A 14931-nucleotide genomic window follows, 5' to 3' on the forward strand; every position below is an offset into this window, starting at 1 on the left:
CCTCTGAGCCCCCTTTTTAGGATTAACATAAACTTGTGCATCAGGAGGGGGTTAAAAATCTTTGGAAATGGCTAACTTTCTGGCTGTAAGTGACATCTAGTGGAAATGGCAGGAAAAATGAGTTCCACAGGCAAAACACTGATCCTGCTGGATTCAGTGATAAAACTCTGATTCCTGTGAGCTGGAACTTCAGCCCAGCAGCTTCTTTTCAAGACTCATAGAAAAGAAATTAAAATGGCTCCATCTGTTTGGGTATGACTTGCAGAGAGAGCATGGCATGTTTGGTTTGTCTTACTCAGATCAGTGAGCAATGTAAAAAGTGGGATGGCTGTGACATGACAGTAGCTACCTGGCCTTAAGACTACTATTACCTAGTCAGAAACACGGGAGCCACAACAGACCATGCACTGAGCTGGTATTGCTATGCTATAATTCAGATTAAAACAATGCAGTGGACTAACTTTGCACTGACAAGCTTCATGCCAGGTCAGGTCTTGCCTGTCCTCCGACAGCTAGCAACTCTCCCCTGGATCTGGAAGACTGATCTGGATGCAGCTTGTCTGGCTGGGTTATCTGGCTGCGCATAGACCTGGGCCAGAGGATGGTGGACCTCGAGCCCCTTAGCTGTGCAGGTGGGAGCACCCAGAGAGAAGCGAAGCTGGGGAGCTGCACAACATGCTCCTCAGGGAGTGGCGTGTCCAGCGCCAATGCTGGGCATTCGTAGATATTGTGCCTCGGAGTTAGCTGTGCATCCTGCTTGCCCTGCCTTCTCTTACTTGGCATCAGAGACTTGTCTGCCTGCTGCCACCTCTGCCCCGGCAGGAAAAGTCCAGCCAGCAGAGTAGATGCGGCCTGAGGCTATTCTTATGTAGACCAAAGCCAAAGCTTACAAGGAAACCTGAAACCCAGTGAGACTTGGATTAGCAACCCGAAACTCAGGCCAGAATACAAGGCTTTTGGAAGAGCTTGGCAGAGTTTCAGGCAAATGTGGGCTGAGTTTCAAGTCAGCTAAGGCTGACCTTTGAGTGAGCCCACTGCTCGCTTCTCAGGAAGCATGGGCCTGAATTTTAAGAGAGCCTGGTGACTGAGTTTCAGGAGAAAAAAAAAATTAAAAAAGGCAGTCAAAGGGTTTAGGCAAAACCAATGCAGACTTCTTATGGTTTGGGGGTGACAAGTCCTAGCCACTCACCTGCCCCCCAACCAGCAAAACCAGACGGGTGGTTACAGCTTCATTGCACTCTGAGTTTCAATGCAGACTTAATCCCTTCCTCAGCATGGGGTAGCTGTTACTTCCAGGCTCTCTTCAGGTGGTAGACCTAAGTTTCCAGTCTGCTCTCTCCCCCTCATAAGAGAGGTCTCGTGGTTGTTAGCTGTCGAAGGTTGAAACTGTAGACCTGATCCCAAGCAGTTCAGCACTCCCTATTCCCAGCCCTCACAAAGGGCTGTCTATATGGCAGTTTGTTACTTGGTGGAGATTTGCAGAAGGGGCGAAACTAGTCAAGCGGGAGAGCACAAGATGGAAAGGCTGCTGTTGTCAGAGCAGAAGGCCAGAACCCAGGGATCAGCTGGAGATGGGCAGATAAGACCATGCTGTGTCAGTGACAGAGGGCGAAGGATTATGCTCAAGCTGAAGTGGAAGAAGACATGAGAAAATGGACACAAGTAGAGCTGTCAGTCCGAGGCAGTGGGAAGCAATAAGTACTCCTGCTCTCAAAGTGGTGGACAGATTTTTCTTTACACTATGCCTTTTTTTTTCCCCCATCCATCTTCTTGCAAATTCATCACTCTCTTCTTCCCTTAAAAGAGATTACATGATGGGCCAATATCAAGGCAGGGAGCGCATGTTTGTATTCAGTCCCACATTTCTCAGCTGTGTTGTCTCTGAAGTAAATTTAGCCAAAAATACAATACTCCTGACTTTTTGGTGCAGATTTTGCATGCTCTGTGAAGATTAAATTTTCCCAAATGTAGTTTCCTGGGTAGGAAGTTGCTTATCTCAGGCTCAGAGTATTATTCTATATAGCTCTGATATATTCCCCTCTGCCCCACTCCTTAAGTCTGTTGAAAGTCCCTTACCCTGGGGATAATGAATGTGGAGCCTGAGGCCATATAAAAGGTCTTTATGGCAAAGGAAGCGCTTCTCCAGGCACTCTGGGTTTTCTTGCCTAGCTCTCTATTTTGTGCCCTTGATTCTGGCTCTTTCTCCCACACTGTCCTGTGTCGTCAGGCTGAGAGGGGCCTCATCTGCCACTTTATTTCAGTCCCATCTCTAATTACATGTTGACATTAGTTATTTATATAATGCCCTTAATACCAAAGTGTCAATACTTGAAGGACTGGGAGATGGTGGGGAAGCCTGCGCCCCCCTGCCCGCAGCTCGGCAGATGGCGTCCGCCAGTCGCATTGGTCCAGAGGTGCTGGAGCAGCCTGGCAGCATCCCAGCATGTTGCACCAGAGCCTCTGGAGACAGCTCTGGAGGGCTGGAGCCAGGTATCCCAGAGAGGCCCAGGGTCACGCAGCACACGCCAGGCAGTAATCGGAGACGGTCTGTTCACGCTGCAACCGCTGGATGTCCTTTGCACACTGCGTAATGCCCCTTCTGCAGCCTGTGTGGCTCAGGGGCAGCCTGCCTTGCCCTTGAAGTCCAGGCTGTGCTTTTATGGTCACCCCAGAGGAAGCCAGGGAAGTGCTAGCAGATGCGTGATTTCCCCAAGGACGGTGTGTGGGCTTTACCCTGGACAGCTAAATAAATACTTGGATGTCTCTTGCGCTGAGACTTGTTTGTGTCTCTGAGGCCAGGGTGGAACATGTGGTGGGGTGTGTGCAGTTCCTGTTGGGTTTGGTGTGTGGCTGCTCCAGCGCTGGTTTTAAATGTGACACTGATAACACAGGCCGCCAGCCCGCTGCTGGCTTCCAGTTCCGTCTCGCTGCGTCTGTCTCTTTTATGTTCGCTGCTGCGGTTTGCAAGGCATAGTTTAAAGGTTTCTCTGACTAGCCCCGGCTGCTGGACTCAAAGGGAAGGAAGCTGACTGTAGCCAAGAAAAGGAAGCCAGTCGGTTTCCCTTCTGAGTCTGCGGGCGTGTGCGAGGGAGAAGGGTGTAGCCAGATCAGAAAAGAGATAGGATAGGAAGTCAGCGGACCTCTCTCCTTCCGTGTTTGCTCGGCTGGGAAAGCTCCCTGCATGCGTCAGTCCGCAAGCCAGAGAAAGGAAGCGTGCTCCGGTCAATATTTACCCGGCGACACGGGGCAGCGTGTTGCAGATCCGGCCGCCGGCGGCCTGCACGCTTTGCCGTCCTTGCGGCACTGCAGTGTGTGAAGCCAGCCACGAAGGGGAGCTTCCTTCCCGCAGGACGGCTGGCGCCGGGCAGGGCAAGGCGAGGAAGGGGGCCCGGCTCCCCTCCAGCCTTGGCGACAGGAGCTCGGCACTCGCCCCGGGTCCCCCAAGGTGACGCAGCAGAGCCTCACACCAGACCCCAGTAAGGACTTGCAGAGGCAGCTGCGGAGCAAACCGTTCCCTCCCTGCTCCCATTGAACCTCATGGCGGGAGCAGGTTTGGTTGTGTACTGCCAGCCATCTCCAGCTACTGGTCTACAGCAGTCCAGTGCCTGGTGGGGCGGTTCGCAGCTTCAGGGCAGCAGTGCCTCCCCTCACCTGGGCACACGGGGCTGGGAGCCGGGCCGGAGCTGGGCTTGGGCTCAGAGTCACTGGACTGCAGTCAGCTATTTCAGGGCATCTATTTCTGGCCCCTAGGACAGGGGAGGGTGTGCAACAGGCGGCCAGCCACAGGGGCTCACAAGAGCTGAGGGCTATTTCAGGCTCTGGTTGCTGACCTGTCAGATGACCCCGAGCAAGTCACTTCCCCCTGTACCTTTCTCCTGCCATGCCTGCTCTGACTCTCCAACCCAATGCTCCATCTGCCACCCACAGCACCAGGTGCTCTTGGGGACAGTGTAGGCTGCTACCATGCACCATGCAAGGTTTGTCAGAAGACCATGACACTTGCTGTGATATTTTGCTGTAAATCTGCAATAAGGCAGCAATAAGGCATGGTTTTGTTACCCTAGACACAGGTATCCTACAGATAGCTCTTTATTCAACATACCCACCTCTTTGCTTCTTTCATTGCCATTCAGACAGGAAACTGCTAGCATCATCCTCTGGCTTGTCAGTGGGGCTAATGGCTGTGAGCTCCATGGCCCAGGGCTGGACCCCTTCTCTGCTCTCCATCCCTTGGGGCAACCCTGGACAGGAGGCAGAAGTAAGTGGTGGGCATCAGCAGAGGTCCCAGGGACCTCAGAGGGCGCAGGGTGGAAATGCATTTGCTGGCACCTTCACATCTTCCCCACCAGTTTCTATATATGGGCCTGCCCGCTCTGAACCCATCACGCTCAGGTCTCAAGTGACACACTGGGGAGGGAGGTGGTGGGGGAATCTAATTTTAGCCTGTGAATGGAGCTGTGCTAAAGCTGAGCTCTCTGTCCCCGTGAAGGGTACAGCATCATGTTGTGCTGGGAGGATTTTGCTGCGTGGCTCTTTGAATGGCTCCATCACCAGCTTAGATTCTGGTACAGGTAGGATGCAGCTTTATGATCTTTCTGCTTCTTCTCCTACTTGCTGGATCCTCCCTGCTGGTTTGGGGCTCTGTTGCATCTCCCTCCTCGAAGCCACAAGTAAGGAAGAGACTGCCGTGGCTTGATGAAATTTCCCTGTTTGGGCTGTGCTTCATGCTACATTCTTGCATAATACAGTGGCAGTGGGAAGGTTCAAGTGTGTAAATGCTCCATTTGTTTAAACAGAATGATCTGGGCCAATGGGCTGTAGAAAAGGGTTATGTCAGGTGCAATCCATTGCTGGCTTCAGCAGGAGATCCTCTTCTCAGAAATCCATTTGGTCCTGTCCAGTAAGGTCAGATACTCACTGATGTATCTGCCTCTCCCAGAGGAGGGTTGGTGCTACCCCAGCTAGTTGCACCCCTGTGCAGGATCTTGCTTTCTTGCAGTTTCGATTCTCTGTCCAAAGTGCCCTGTTGTGCTACTGCAGGGAGAGAGCCCCAAGCCTGCTGTGCTGCTGCGCTGAGAGGCGCAGGCAGAAAGGACCTGCGGGGGCTAGAAGTGGTCTCTCTTACTGCTAGCTGAGTTACGGTCCAGCGCAACAGTACCTGTCTGCTGAGTCTGCCAGAAGCTGCCCTTGCCTCACACTGATTTCAACCAGCAGTGAATGAGGATGGCAGGGAAACAGGGCAGAAACCTGGGGGAAGGGGTTAAGCGGGCATACACCATGGCTCTGTCTGCAGGATGCTGGTGCTCCCTCCTCATGCTGCTGGTCTCACCAGCCCCCTCCCCTTGCTCTGCCACTGCAGCCATGGATAACTTCGAGTACAGCATCCAGCTGAGCGACAGGGACTGGGCTGAGTTCTACTTGGCTTCGGAGGAATGCAGCTTGATGCCGGCCGCCCTGGCCACGGCCGAGGAGCAGTGCCTCAGTGACATTGAACAAGGGGACGGCGTGCCTGGAAGGGACTGCCGAGCCAGCGCAAACAGGCAGACGGCAGCGAGGGCGGGCAGCGGGCCAGGGCCTGGCATGGGAAGCTCTCCCCCACGTGGGGTCCCCCGAGACGCCTCCCCGCGCCGGCCCGCTGGCGGGCAGCTCGCCCTGCCGGAGGTGCTCTCGGGCAGTGAGGACGAGATGGACCTGGGCTCGGCCAGCAGGTTTCGGCGTGGGCGCGACGAGCCCGGCCACCCGCGGGCTGCGCTGCCGATGCCCAGCAGGCAGGGGCGGCAGCTGCCCTGTGCCCCCACGGCTGCCCTTGCCGGCCCGGCTGGTGGTGCGGCGGAGAGCAGCCCGGGGCAGGAGGCAGCGTGTGAAACGGCGGTGCTGCGGTCTGCCTCGGAGGAAGGAGCAGCGAGCAGCAGCCGGGCCATGGAGCCTCACACCCTTGCAGGAGGCAGTGCCCCAGCCCAGGAGGGGGGCACAGGAGGGGAGCAGCCCTCAAGCAGCCTGGCAGCAGCACGGCATGGCCCACCAGGGCACAGCAGCTCTCCGGCATTGTCAGCCCCCCTGGATGGTTCAGCAAGGAAGAGACCTAGCAGCGCTCCCTGCTCAGAGCCCGGGCTGTGGGGACCCCCGAGCGAGCTCACCCCGAGCCCTGCCCTGGAGACTTCACCACAGACTGCTCCCAGGGTGCCAGGCTCCCCTGGGCGGGAGGACCTGAGAGGGGAGAAAGCCTGGACTGAGCCAAGCTCTGCTGGTGGCTCCCCGGAGGTTGTGAGGCCCAAGACGCCGGCACAGCCGAGAAAGAGCCGTAAGCAACGTGGAGCAAGCGCTGCAGAGGTCACCCATGAAGACAGGGAGCCTGCAGGGGCTGTGGCTCAGGGGGGTCTGGTACCCACTAAGGTACCTCTGTCTTCGCCACTGTTGTCACGGAAGAGCAGAGGGAAGGAAAAGGCAGCCAAGCCAGGGAGTGAGGAGGCAGAGCAGAGTAAAAGACCAGCATCTGGCCCTGGAGCAGACAAGGGAGCTCTTGCTGTGAGCACTGCCCCAGACCAGCAGGCAAAGGAGACAGGGCTGCAGCTCCTGGGGAAGGGGAAGGTGACGAAGCGCTCAAAGCCCGGGCTGGCTGGGGACTCAGGCGTACGTGACACTGTGCCACCGATTCTTGCCAGAGGAGCTGCTGCTCTGCAGGGAGATGCATGCCAGGACGACACTGGGAAGCCACTTGATCCTGAGAGTGTGGCAGTATTTGGAGGGGATGCTGCTGCACAAGCTCATGGGGAGCCAGCAGCCAAGACCCCTGGGGCGCTGGGCCCCCCTTGCTTTGCAGTGGAGGGCTCTGCAAGGGAAAACACCCTTGACGTGACTTGGCCCGAGATGTATGACTATTTGTTCTGTGACTCCCAAGGGGAAGAAGAAGGAGTGGGGAACCCAGTGGAGGGGGAGACAATACCCTTGGAAAGGGAAATATCTTTGCCTGAACTGTATGAATATTTTTTCAATGAGCCTGAAGGAAACAGGAAAAAAGTCAAGGGTAAAGACAGGAAGCGAAAGAAGTTCAGCAGCTTGGACCGAGCTCGGCTGCAAAATGAGGACCCTGGCTCAACTCCAGTCAAAGAGTCCTTGGTTATCTCCGTCCCTGAGGTGTATGAACACTTCTTTGTTGATGGGCCTCGGAACAGGGGGGGCTGGAGAGGGATTTTCCTAACCACTCCAGCCTCTGAGGTGAAGAAAGCTGTAGGGGCTTTGAAGTTGCTCCTGCAAAGGCCAATGCATCTCATCAGAGGCCAGGTCCCAGCTCCCCATACTCTCGTGCGGAGAGGATCCGGAGAGAAGCTCCCCCTCGTCCCATTGTCCCCGCTGGGAAGAGGCCAGGCACGGCCGGAAGGTCTAGACATGGCCGTTGCACTGACAGGTAAAGCACTGTTAGCACGACCGCTGCCTGACAGCTCCAGCTTGCTGCTGTGCTTAGAGATACGCCTCTGCCTTTCATGGTCTCCCTTGCTCTGTTAGGCTTCCCTGCCTTGTGGGAAACTTCTTAGCCAGCTCTAACACTGCTGTAGCCATCTCCCCTCCAACTGCAGCAGCATTAGGGCCACCTTACAGATGGAAGCATTTTGGTGGGCTCAGCCAGCATAGCTGGTCTGAAATCACACTCCCAGCACATTTCCTTGCCATAAAGCATCCCTGAGCTTTAGCAGAGATCTTTGGAAGTGGGGCTAGAACAACAGCCATGACATGCTATATTGCATTACTCTATTCTTGTGACGTTCCTGCTGGGCAGGGGGTATGGGTATATGCTGTGCTTAACTTGCTTTGCTTACCAGCATTCTCCAGTCCTGGGGCAGTGACAGTCATGACAGCATGCATGCAGCAGGCTGAAACTCAATCTGGCCCAAATTCCCTCTCCTGGTTGAGTAAGTTGGCCCTAACTGGTTATAACTTATTGTGGGACACTGACCAAGGAAAACTTGCTGAAGCAGGTAGCTACATAAAACATGGCTGGTGTTATTGCAAGGTCTGGTAGAGGTGGGAATCTCCCCATGCCCATGCTGTCCAACAGCCTGCAGAACCACATGCCTGTATTTCTGATGAGGAAATGGGAGAGGGGCCACTAAAATCTTTCTGTACCAAACAACTCATGCCCCTGAGATAAAGCGATGATCACTGAACTGCTGTCCTGATAAGGCTGGACAACTAATTTGCCTAATGCTGTTGGGGGAAAAGGTGTACACATGTCCAGGGCTTTCAGCTGAAAGACGTGAGGGGGACTTTAGAACAGATGCTAATTTAAAAAGCACTCTCCAGAGACCCCAAAGGTTACCTGAACTTTGACTATTACATCTCTTTCCTGGGGGTGGTGAGACAGGAATAAAGGGAAAGCAAGTCTGACCCGGTAGGACAGCCAGCATATTTATTTTAAAGCTTATATGATGCTTACAGCTCACAGTGCCTCACAGTTAATATTAAAAACAAACAATGAATGAGTCATCCCAGAGGTGACTCAAAATAGAGCTTCCTCTCTGTTTGCACAGAGAAAAACCCTTTCACAATGATTGTAACTAATTAATAAGCCAGCTTTAATTAAAAGCCTGATCAAATAAACTCAGGAACAAAAATAACTTACTCTTGCAACATGTCTTCAAGTTGTGCTAGACTGGAACTCTAAAAAGTCGGACTTCGAAAAGAAATGCAGAGTCCTCAATGCTGTCTCCCACCCTGGTCCTAGCAGGGTGCAGGAGTGAGGTGGGAATGCAGGGCTGTGACACTTGTCACAGCGATATGTGTTATACCAGAGCTGTCTGGTGCAGGGGTGCTCTGGGAAGAAACACGGGGAAGGTGCTGGGGCAGTCAGAGGTCCTGGAGGCTGTGCTTTCATTAGCTGTCTCTCCCAGGCCTGCAGGTAGCATTAACAAGTATTCGTTTCAGGTTCTTTAACAAAGTTGAAAACTGAGATGAATGAAAAAATGTGCAACCTTCCTTAGGGAATATACCTGAGTCCAAAATAGATACATTTGACTGACCAGCAGTAAAGAAAAGGTCTTCTGGGAGGGAAAATGTGTGACAAAGATGTGTTTCTCTTGGAGTATAAGGGACTCTACCCCAAAGAGACTGGAGCCTGCAATGGCAGAGGAGGGCAACGTAATACCTTAGGCCTCGTGCTGTTCTTCCTGCAGGGAGGCCCGAGGCTCCGCTGGCTCTGACCCACAAGGACATGTGCCTCGTCTTCTGTGCCTTTGCCTCCTGGGCAGTAAAGACCTCCGATCTGCAGGCTCCGGATGCATGGAAGACTAGTATGTATGGTGCCCAGGCTGGGGTGGGAGAGGGGTGAGGAGGTCCTTGTGGAAGACCTGGCAGGAAGAGAGGCAGGGACGCTCACACATCTAAGGGTATCTGCAGAAAACTGCAGAGAGTCATTTTCCTGCTTTTCTAAAGTGTCCTGTTACTTTCTAACGCATTCTCTCTCCTATAGAAATGCCAGTCCTGACTGCTACTCACTTACATTGTCCATTTCCCTCACAAAGCATCTGCTGACCCTAACCTGAGCCATAGAACAATTCCTATATTCCGAGCTCTGGCACAGCTCCATCGAGCCTCTGACAAGGACCAGTACCAGTGTGTCAGGTCAATAGATGTTTCTTTAAGATCCCTGCTAGCCAGTAGTTGAATCAGGACCTCAAGTATGCTGGTTTATATGCCTTCATCCCATCTGGAACAAATGTGTATTTTTATAATGTGCTATAAACGTATAATCTTTTTTCTAAATACAGCTTAGTTGAAGTATTATCCTGGTGAGTCCTTTAAGTAAACTGAGCTCTGTCAGTTCCTCTCCTCTCAAACCACAGCATTAGCATAACTGGTGGGGAGAGATAAAGCTCAGGCAGCACGAAATAGCTGAACTTTGGCTCAAAGTGACGCTGGGTCATTGCATAAACGGAGCACTGGACATCTACTGCAGCAGCACTTTGCTGTGTGCAGTAGAGGGGCCCAATGCAGAACCACTGCTGAGCCCTCACAGGGCTTAGGAGACCTTGCTGCGGGGAGAGACGCGCCAGGCGAGGGCTTTCTGCTGGTCATCCGGGGGAGGAATGTTCCCCGCTAAGGTCACACACCAAGCTGACTCCCTGGGGCTGAGAATAGCTCATTAGCTAAAGTCGTTCAGTGCAATAATGGCAAGAAGCTTTTGGCCTGATCTTCCTTGCCTTAGTATTAGATTGTAGACAGGGCCACAGAGAGGGTGAGAAAAGTGGGATATGGGCCTCATGCCCTCATGACTGCATAAGCTAGAGTGCAATAAACACCACGGTGAGGAGGGGAGGCAAGAGAGAATTTAATATAAGTCCTGTCCTGAACTAGCAGTTATCTTTTGACATTTTAGGTTCTAACAAATTGAATTTCCTTGTTTATGTCCCAGGCTCCAGCACATGAATTAAAATCACGACTAAATTTAAACTGGTGTGTCCAAATGGGTTCACAGTTTTGGTGGGGCACAGATCAGGGCAATCTCGCCTCTCCCATAAACCAAGCTAAAAACTTTACCTGAAAGTTCAGAGAAATGACTGATTCTGTGTGTGTTCTCCATGAGTTTTTTTTTTTATATCTGCCCTTTCTGGTTCTGTTTTTTGGGCATTTTTTTGCTTTTGGCTGGGATCAGAATATCTGCAGATAACCCACAGAAAGATCTCTCTCTTGGCATCTTCCTGGTCCAAACAGAAGCAGAAAATTAGAGGAATCTCCTGAAAGAAAGCTCTAGTGAGATTTCGTGCTGTGGCCTTCATATCCATGTCTCCACACTAACCTGCATATCTAACCACCACCCTGCCAGGCAGATGTAGCTGTTTCCTCACCACTGTTTCCTATGGGTGCCCTATGCACCCTCCTCCTATAATGTCCATCCCTTCAGGGACACTGTAGCTGGCCTCTCTCACAATATAAAAGGCTGTTCAGGTGGGATGGGAGTCCTGTGTGAACAAGAGCTTTCGCAGCAGGACCAGCACCAGACACTTGCAGACTCCAAGGTAAGGCCACTACCTTTAACATCTCAGAGCAGCTGTCCCCCAGGAGATGGGGTTTTTTCCCCCAAGAAGGTTCCTTTTTGATGATCCTAGATGTAAATGGTCACAAGACATGCCAGATGCAACCTGTATAACCATGTTAGCACAGGCTCCATGCCCTATTAAGGCATATTGCTCAGTCCCCTCACTTCTCACCACACACATGAAGTCTGTGTGGTTCTTTCCTTAAAAACAGCTGTTTCTTGTGAAATGGTGTTCTGATCTGTGTGCCCAAGCTAGAGAAGTAGATGTAGTCTGCCAGGCTGCTGGCAGGTCAGGACCGAGTGCACTGGGAACAAGCGTTGTGTGGTGTGGATGAAGGGGGTCTGAGAGAGGGAGGGGGAAAAAACTCCCCCAGGTCCCATGGACCTGAGTGACAAGTAGCGTGTGATTGTCAGGATTTGGAAGAAGCACCCAGACTCACTTTGGAAATTTGTTGGTCTCTTTTCCAGTGTTCCTGGCAACTTTTGGCACGCTTTCTGCCATCCGCTACTTCAGAAGGCAGGTCAGAGAAGGACACCACCAGACCTAGTCACACTCCACGAGCGAGATGCTTCCCGAGGACAGGCGAGGAAGGTGGAGAAAGAGGCTCCTGGGCCTTGTTCTTGGACAGTGTGAGAAGCCTGGATCCTAACACCAAGTCTTCTCTGGACCCCTTTCTAAAAGGGACAGGATGTTACAGGAAGCAGGATCCTTCCAGTGACATTAATTTACAATATGGTAGGCAGTTTATACTTGGACAGAACGGGAGCCCACATGGGCTGGTTCTGTTCTTTCTCTGTGAACTTCTCAAATACTTGTGCTATCTCCTAGGCGCTGCTTGTCCATCCCCCTTGCTGGAAGTCAGCTTGTAACAAAGGAACATTTAGATAGTGGAAGAGGGGAGAGCAAAAGAAACCAGGGAGAGTGCTTTGTACTCTGTGAATGAGTCGGGGGTATCTGTGAAGACAGAGAAGAGAAAGCTTTGGGGAAGAGTTGTCTCTGAAGATGGTGCTAGACTAAGCATGTGCACCCTGCTAGCTGGGCTGAGAAAGGGGAAGGCATCCAAAGGGAAATGGAGGGCAGCTTGCTTGGCAGAGTCCAGGCCTCCCATGACTGGTTTGGCTCATTGTGGGAGGACTCACTCGCTTGGATTTCATTCCAAGAGTCACAGTTCAGTCTAGCGGTTGAGGAGGCTGAGATAAGGTTTCTGTTGCTTGTGGCTGCCTTGGTGCTGCTGAGGCGGAGCCGCAGATGTGGTGTCTCTTCCTGGGGGTGATCAGCACCCATCGCAATGACACATTTCACTCCTGTAGGCAGAACAGGGGCAGGCGTCACACAGCCATCGCCAGGGGAAGGAGCAGTCAGAAAGAGCCCTGGAAAAGGGCTGCCCTGTGCAGAAAGGGGCTGCCCGGGCAGCAGGGAGAGGGGCTGAGCTCAGGGAAGTTCTCGGGAAAGAGCTCTGACAAGGACAGGAGCATGTTGGAAAAGAGGAAACGGGAAGCATACGTGTTTGGCTCTGACACTCAGCAGATGAAGACTCTAGGTATACCACCTGGTCCCTCTGCTGCCTCACATACTAGGGACAAAAAATTGGCTGGGAGAAGAGGTAGGGTAAGGAGGTGCTTTGCCTGAGTGCGTAACCCTAAGGGGGAAGGCACTGGCTGGCAGGGAGGGAGGGAGGGAGACCTAGTGTGGAGAGTGTGGTGAAAAATGAAAAGGACATGGTTCAGTTTCCTCCCTGTCTCTAGTGCCTCCCTGGCCACTCAAGGGCATTATGGAGGGCTTTTCTTCACTCCCAAGTCTGATAACAGCACAAATGTGAGATCTGATAAGCACTTAGGGACCAGATCCATAAAGGTACTGGGGGAGATCTAACCAAAACACCTGTGTGGATCTGCCTATGAGCTTTATAGGAACAGTCTGCAGCAATGAGGGTTCGTTGTATGAAACGAGAGGAGAGGTTTAGCTCTTTCCTTGTAATGCAGAGTGTAATGCAATTTTAACGTGTGTGGGGTTCTATTTAAGACCATGTATTATTGCAGATAAGGGAGCACACCGTATGATTGTACAGTGATATACCCAGCAGTAAATAGTAAGAGAGAGGGATGTACAGACTCTGTATGGACTATAGTAGCTGTATATCCAGTATGAGGGTTTTATGGGATAGAGAACAGATGAAATATATTGGAAGCTTCTAATAAACATTCTATATCTCTTTAATACTTTTGAGTACATTCCTGTGTCTACATAGTTTGTGTGTGAAACTGTTGAATGAGTATTGAGTTTTAAAGAATGAGAAATAAACCCATTGTATGTCAGTTCATATGAAAGTGTAGGAGTTGATGCCCTGGTTAGGGAGACCTGAAGACCTGACAGAGCCTGCTGAGAGACAGGCTCCTTCCCTTCCTTGGTTCAGTCCCCAGTGCCTACCTCTCCAAGTCACAGCTTGGCTACCACGTGTCACTAACAGCCTGATCCAGGGAGCCCTGTCCTCTCTTGTCTCTAATGCACTAAGGACTCGAGCAGAGGAGGTCTCTCTCCAGCCCTCTGTGCCATGAACAGAGCAGCAAGCACAAGTCAAGGCACAGCAGCAGCTCACAGGATCAGGCCATCAGTCCTTATTGCCCAAGGGTGCCCCTTACATGCAGCCAGGCACCGTCCATCTGAGCTGCAGCCAGGGGCACCTGGCATTGCAGCTGCAGGCCCTGAAAGATTTGCCAAGCAGACCTCAACCCCTTGAATGAGCAAGAGCAGGCACAGAGGAGGTTGAAATGTTCACGTATGCTCAGTTTTACTGTTTATCCAGCCATAATCCATCAAGCACTCTCTGCATTCCCAGTGGCAGGTGGGAATACAGCAGCCTTGGCATGGTGGGTGGGTAATGGGGGAACAGCTGGAGGAATCAAGCAATTTCATTATGCAGGACTTTCCTGGGAGACTGTAAATAACACTGAATTGAGCAAAACAGAAGAAGGTCAGAGGGGGACAGGTTTGCTGCAAGAAAGGGGTCTCTGGCACTGCCAGCTCCTGTCTTACAGGGTGCTGTCTCTGCCTGCCTAGTTCCTCACACAGACCGAAGGGCCCAGGGCAAGAGGCACAGCTGAAGCATGAACAGTCACTGCCGACTTCTTGCTTGGTTCAAATTTTTCAGATTTTGTGTGTTTTCTAACCAAATCACAAAAATCTGGAGGAAATCATGTTTTCCCTTCACTTTGCTGGTGCAGAAACAGTTAATTTCCCTGCTGGCCATGTACAGTAGTCCCAGGTGTGGTGCTAGCAGTTAATAAATGATTGTGCCAAAAGTCCCTGAATTAATACCGGGCAAAGCAATTGGGAAAGCTGCTCTGGGTTGTCTTAGTGTAACAGGGCTTGCAAAGTTTGCCTGAAGATCTCACTAGGACTAGGAGGGTTTCTGGCCAGAAACCACAAAGTTGAAGACACTTCTGATGACATTAGCCCCTTCAGGGAGGTATGGATGGGGCTGGGCTCCATCATGGAATGGGGGGAGTCTGTGTGTACCCATGTCAGTCTGATCTTTTCTAAGCAATGTCCTTGCTTTAGGGCCTTTTTCTTTCCTGGGAAAATGGTTCTGTTCCCTGCCACTCCCCGCAAGCCAAAGCTGCAGACACTTGCTGCAATGTGGGTGCTGCCTGTTTAGCTCACTGCTTTGGCATCTTGTGATGAATGAGGAAGCTCAGTCGATTGAGGCTGGACTGGAGAACTTTACAATGAATGCATAGCTGGGCCTTTCACTAAATCACTGCTGGGAAGAGGCTTGTGTGTCCTCTCTTCCCTCTGTGGCTGGAAGGCTATGTGCATGGTTTTTGCAGGAAGCTGGCTTGTTCTGCTGCTTGCAGATGGTTATATGAGGCTACAGTCAATTTTTCTGAATGGCATAGGGCAG

General features: G+C 52.0%; 1 protein-coding gene across 1 annotated transcript; it reads left to right on the forward strand.

The window, feature by feature from the left end:
- Positions 1 to 4472: 4472 nt before the first annotated feature.
- On the forward strand, positions 4473 to 13241 carry PERM1 (PPARGC1 and ESRR induced regulator, muscle 1). The gene is made up of 4 exons (XM_026100591.2): positions 4473 to 4571; positions 5360 to 7405; positions 9168 to 9284; positions 11498 to 13241. Exons 2-4 carry the CDS (start codon positions 5362 to 5364, stop codon positions 11575 to 11577), a joined length of 2241 nt encoding a protein of 746 aa, XP_025956376.2. The 5' UTR covers positions 4473 to 4571; positions 5360 to 5361; the 3' UTR covers positions 11578 to 13241.
- Positions 13242 to 14931: the final 1690 nt, after the last annotated feature.

This window comes from Dromaius novaehollandiae, chromosome 24 (genome assembly GCF_036370855.1).
Source record: "Dromaius novaehollandiae isolate bDroNov1 chromosome 24, bDroNov1.hap1, whole genome shotgun sequence".
Lineage (NCBI taxonomy): Eukaryota > Metazoa > Chordata > Aves > Casuariiformes > Dromaiidae > Dromaius > Dromaius novaehollandiae.

Bases quoted from the DNA above. Each gene is read 5' to 3' on its own strand.
- PERM1 (XM_026100591.2), top strand. From the start codon at position 5,362: ATGGATAACTTCGAGTACAGCATCCAGCTGAGCGACAGGGACTGGGCT. The intron at 7,406-9,167 runs GTAAAGCACTGT...TTCTTCCTGCAG, and splicing joins CATGGCCGTTGCACTGACAG to GGAGGCCCGAGGCTCCGCTG. The intron at 9,285-11,497 runs GTATGTATGGTG...TCTCTTTTCCAG, and splicing joins TCCGGATGCATGGAAGACTA to TGTTCCTGGCAACTTTTGGC.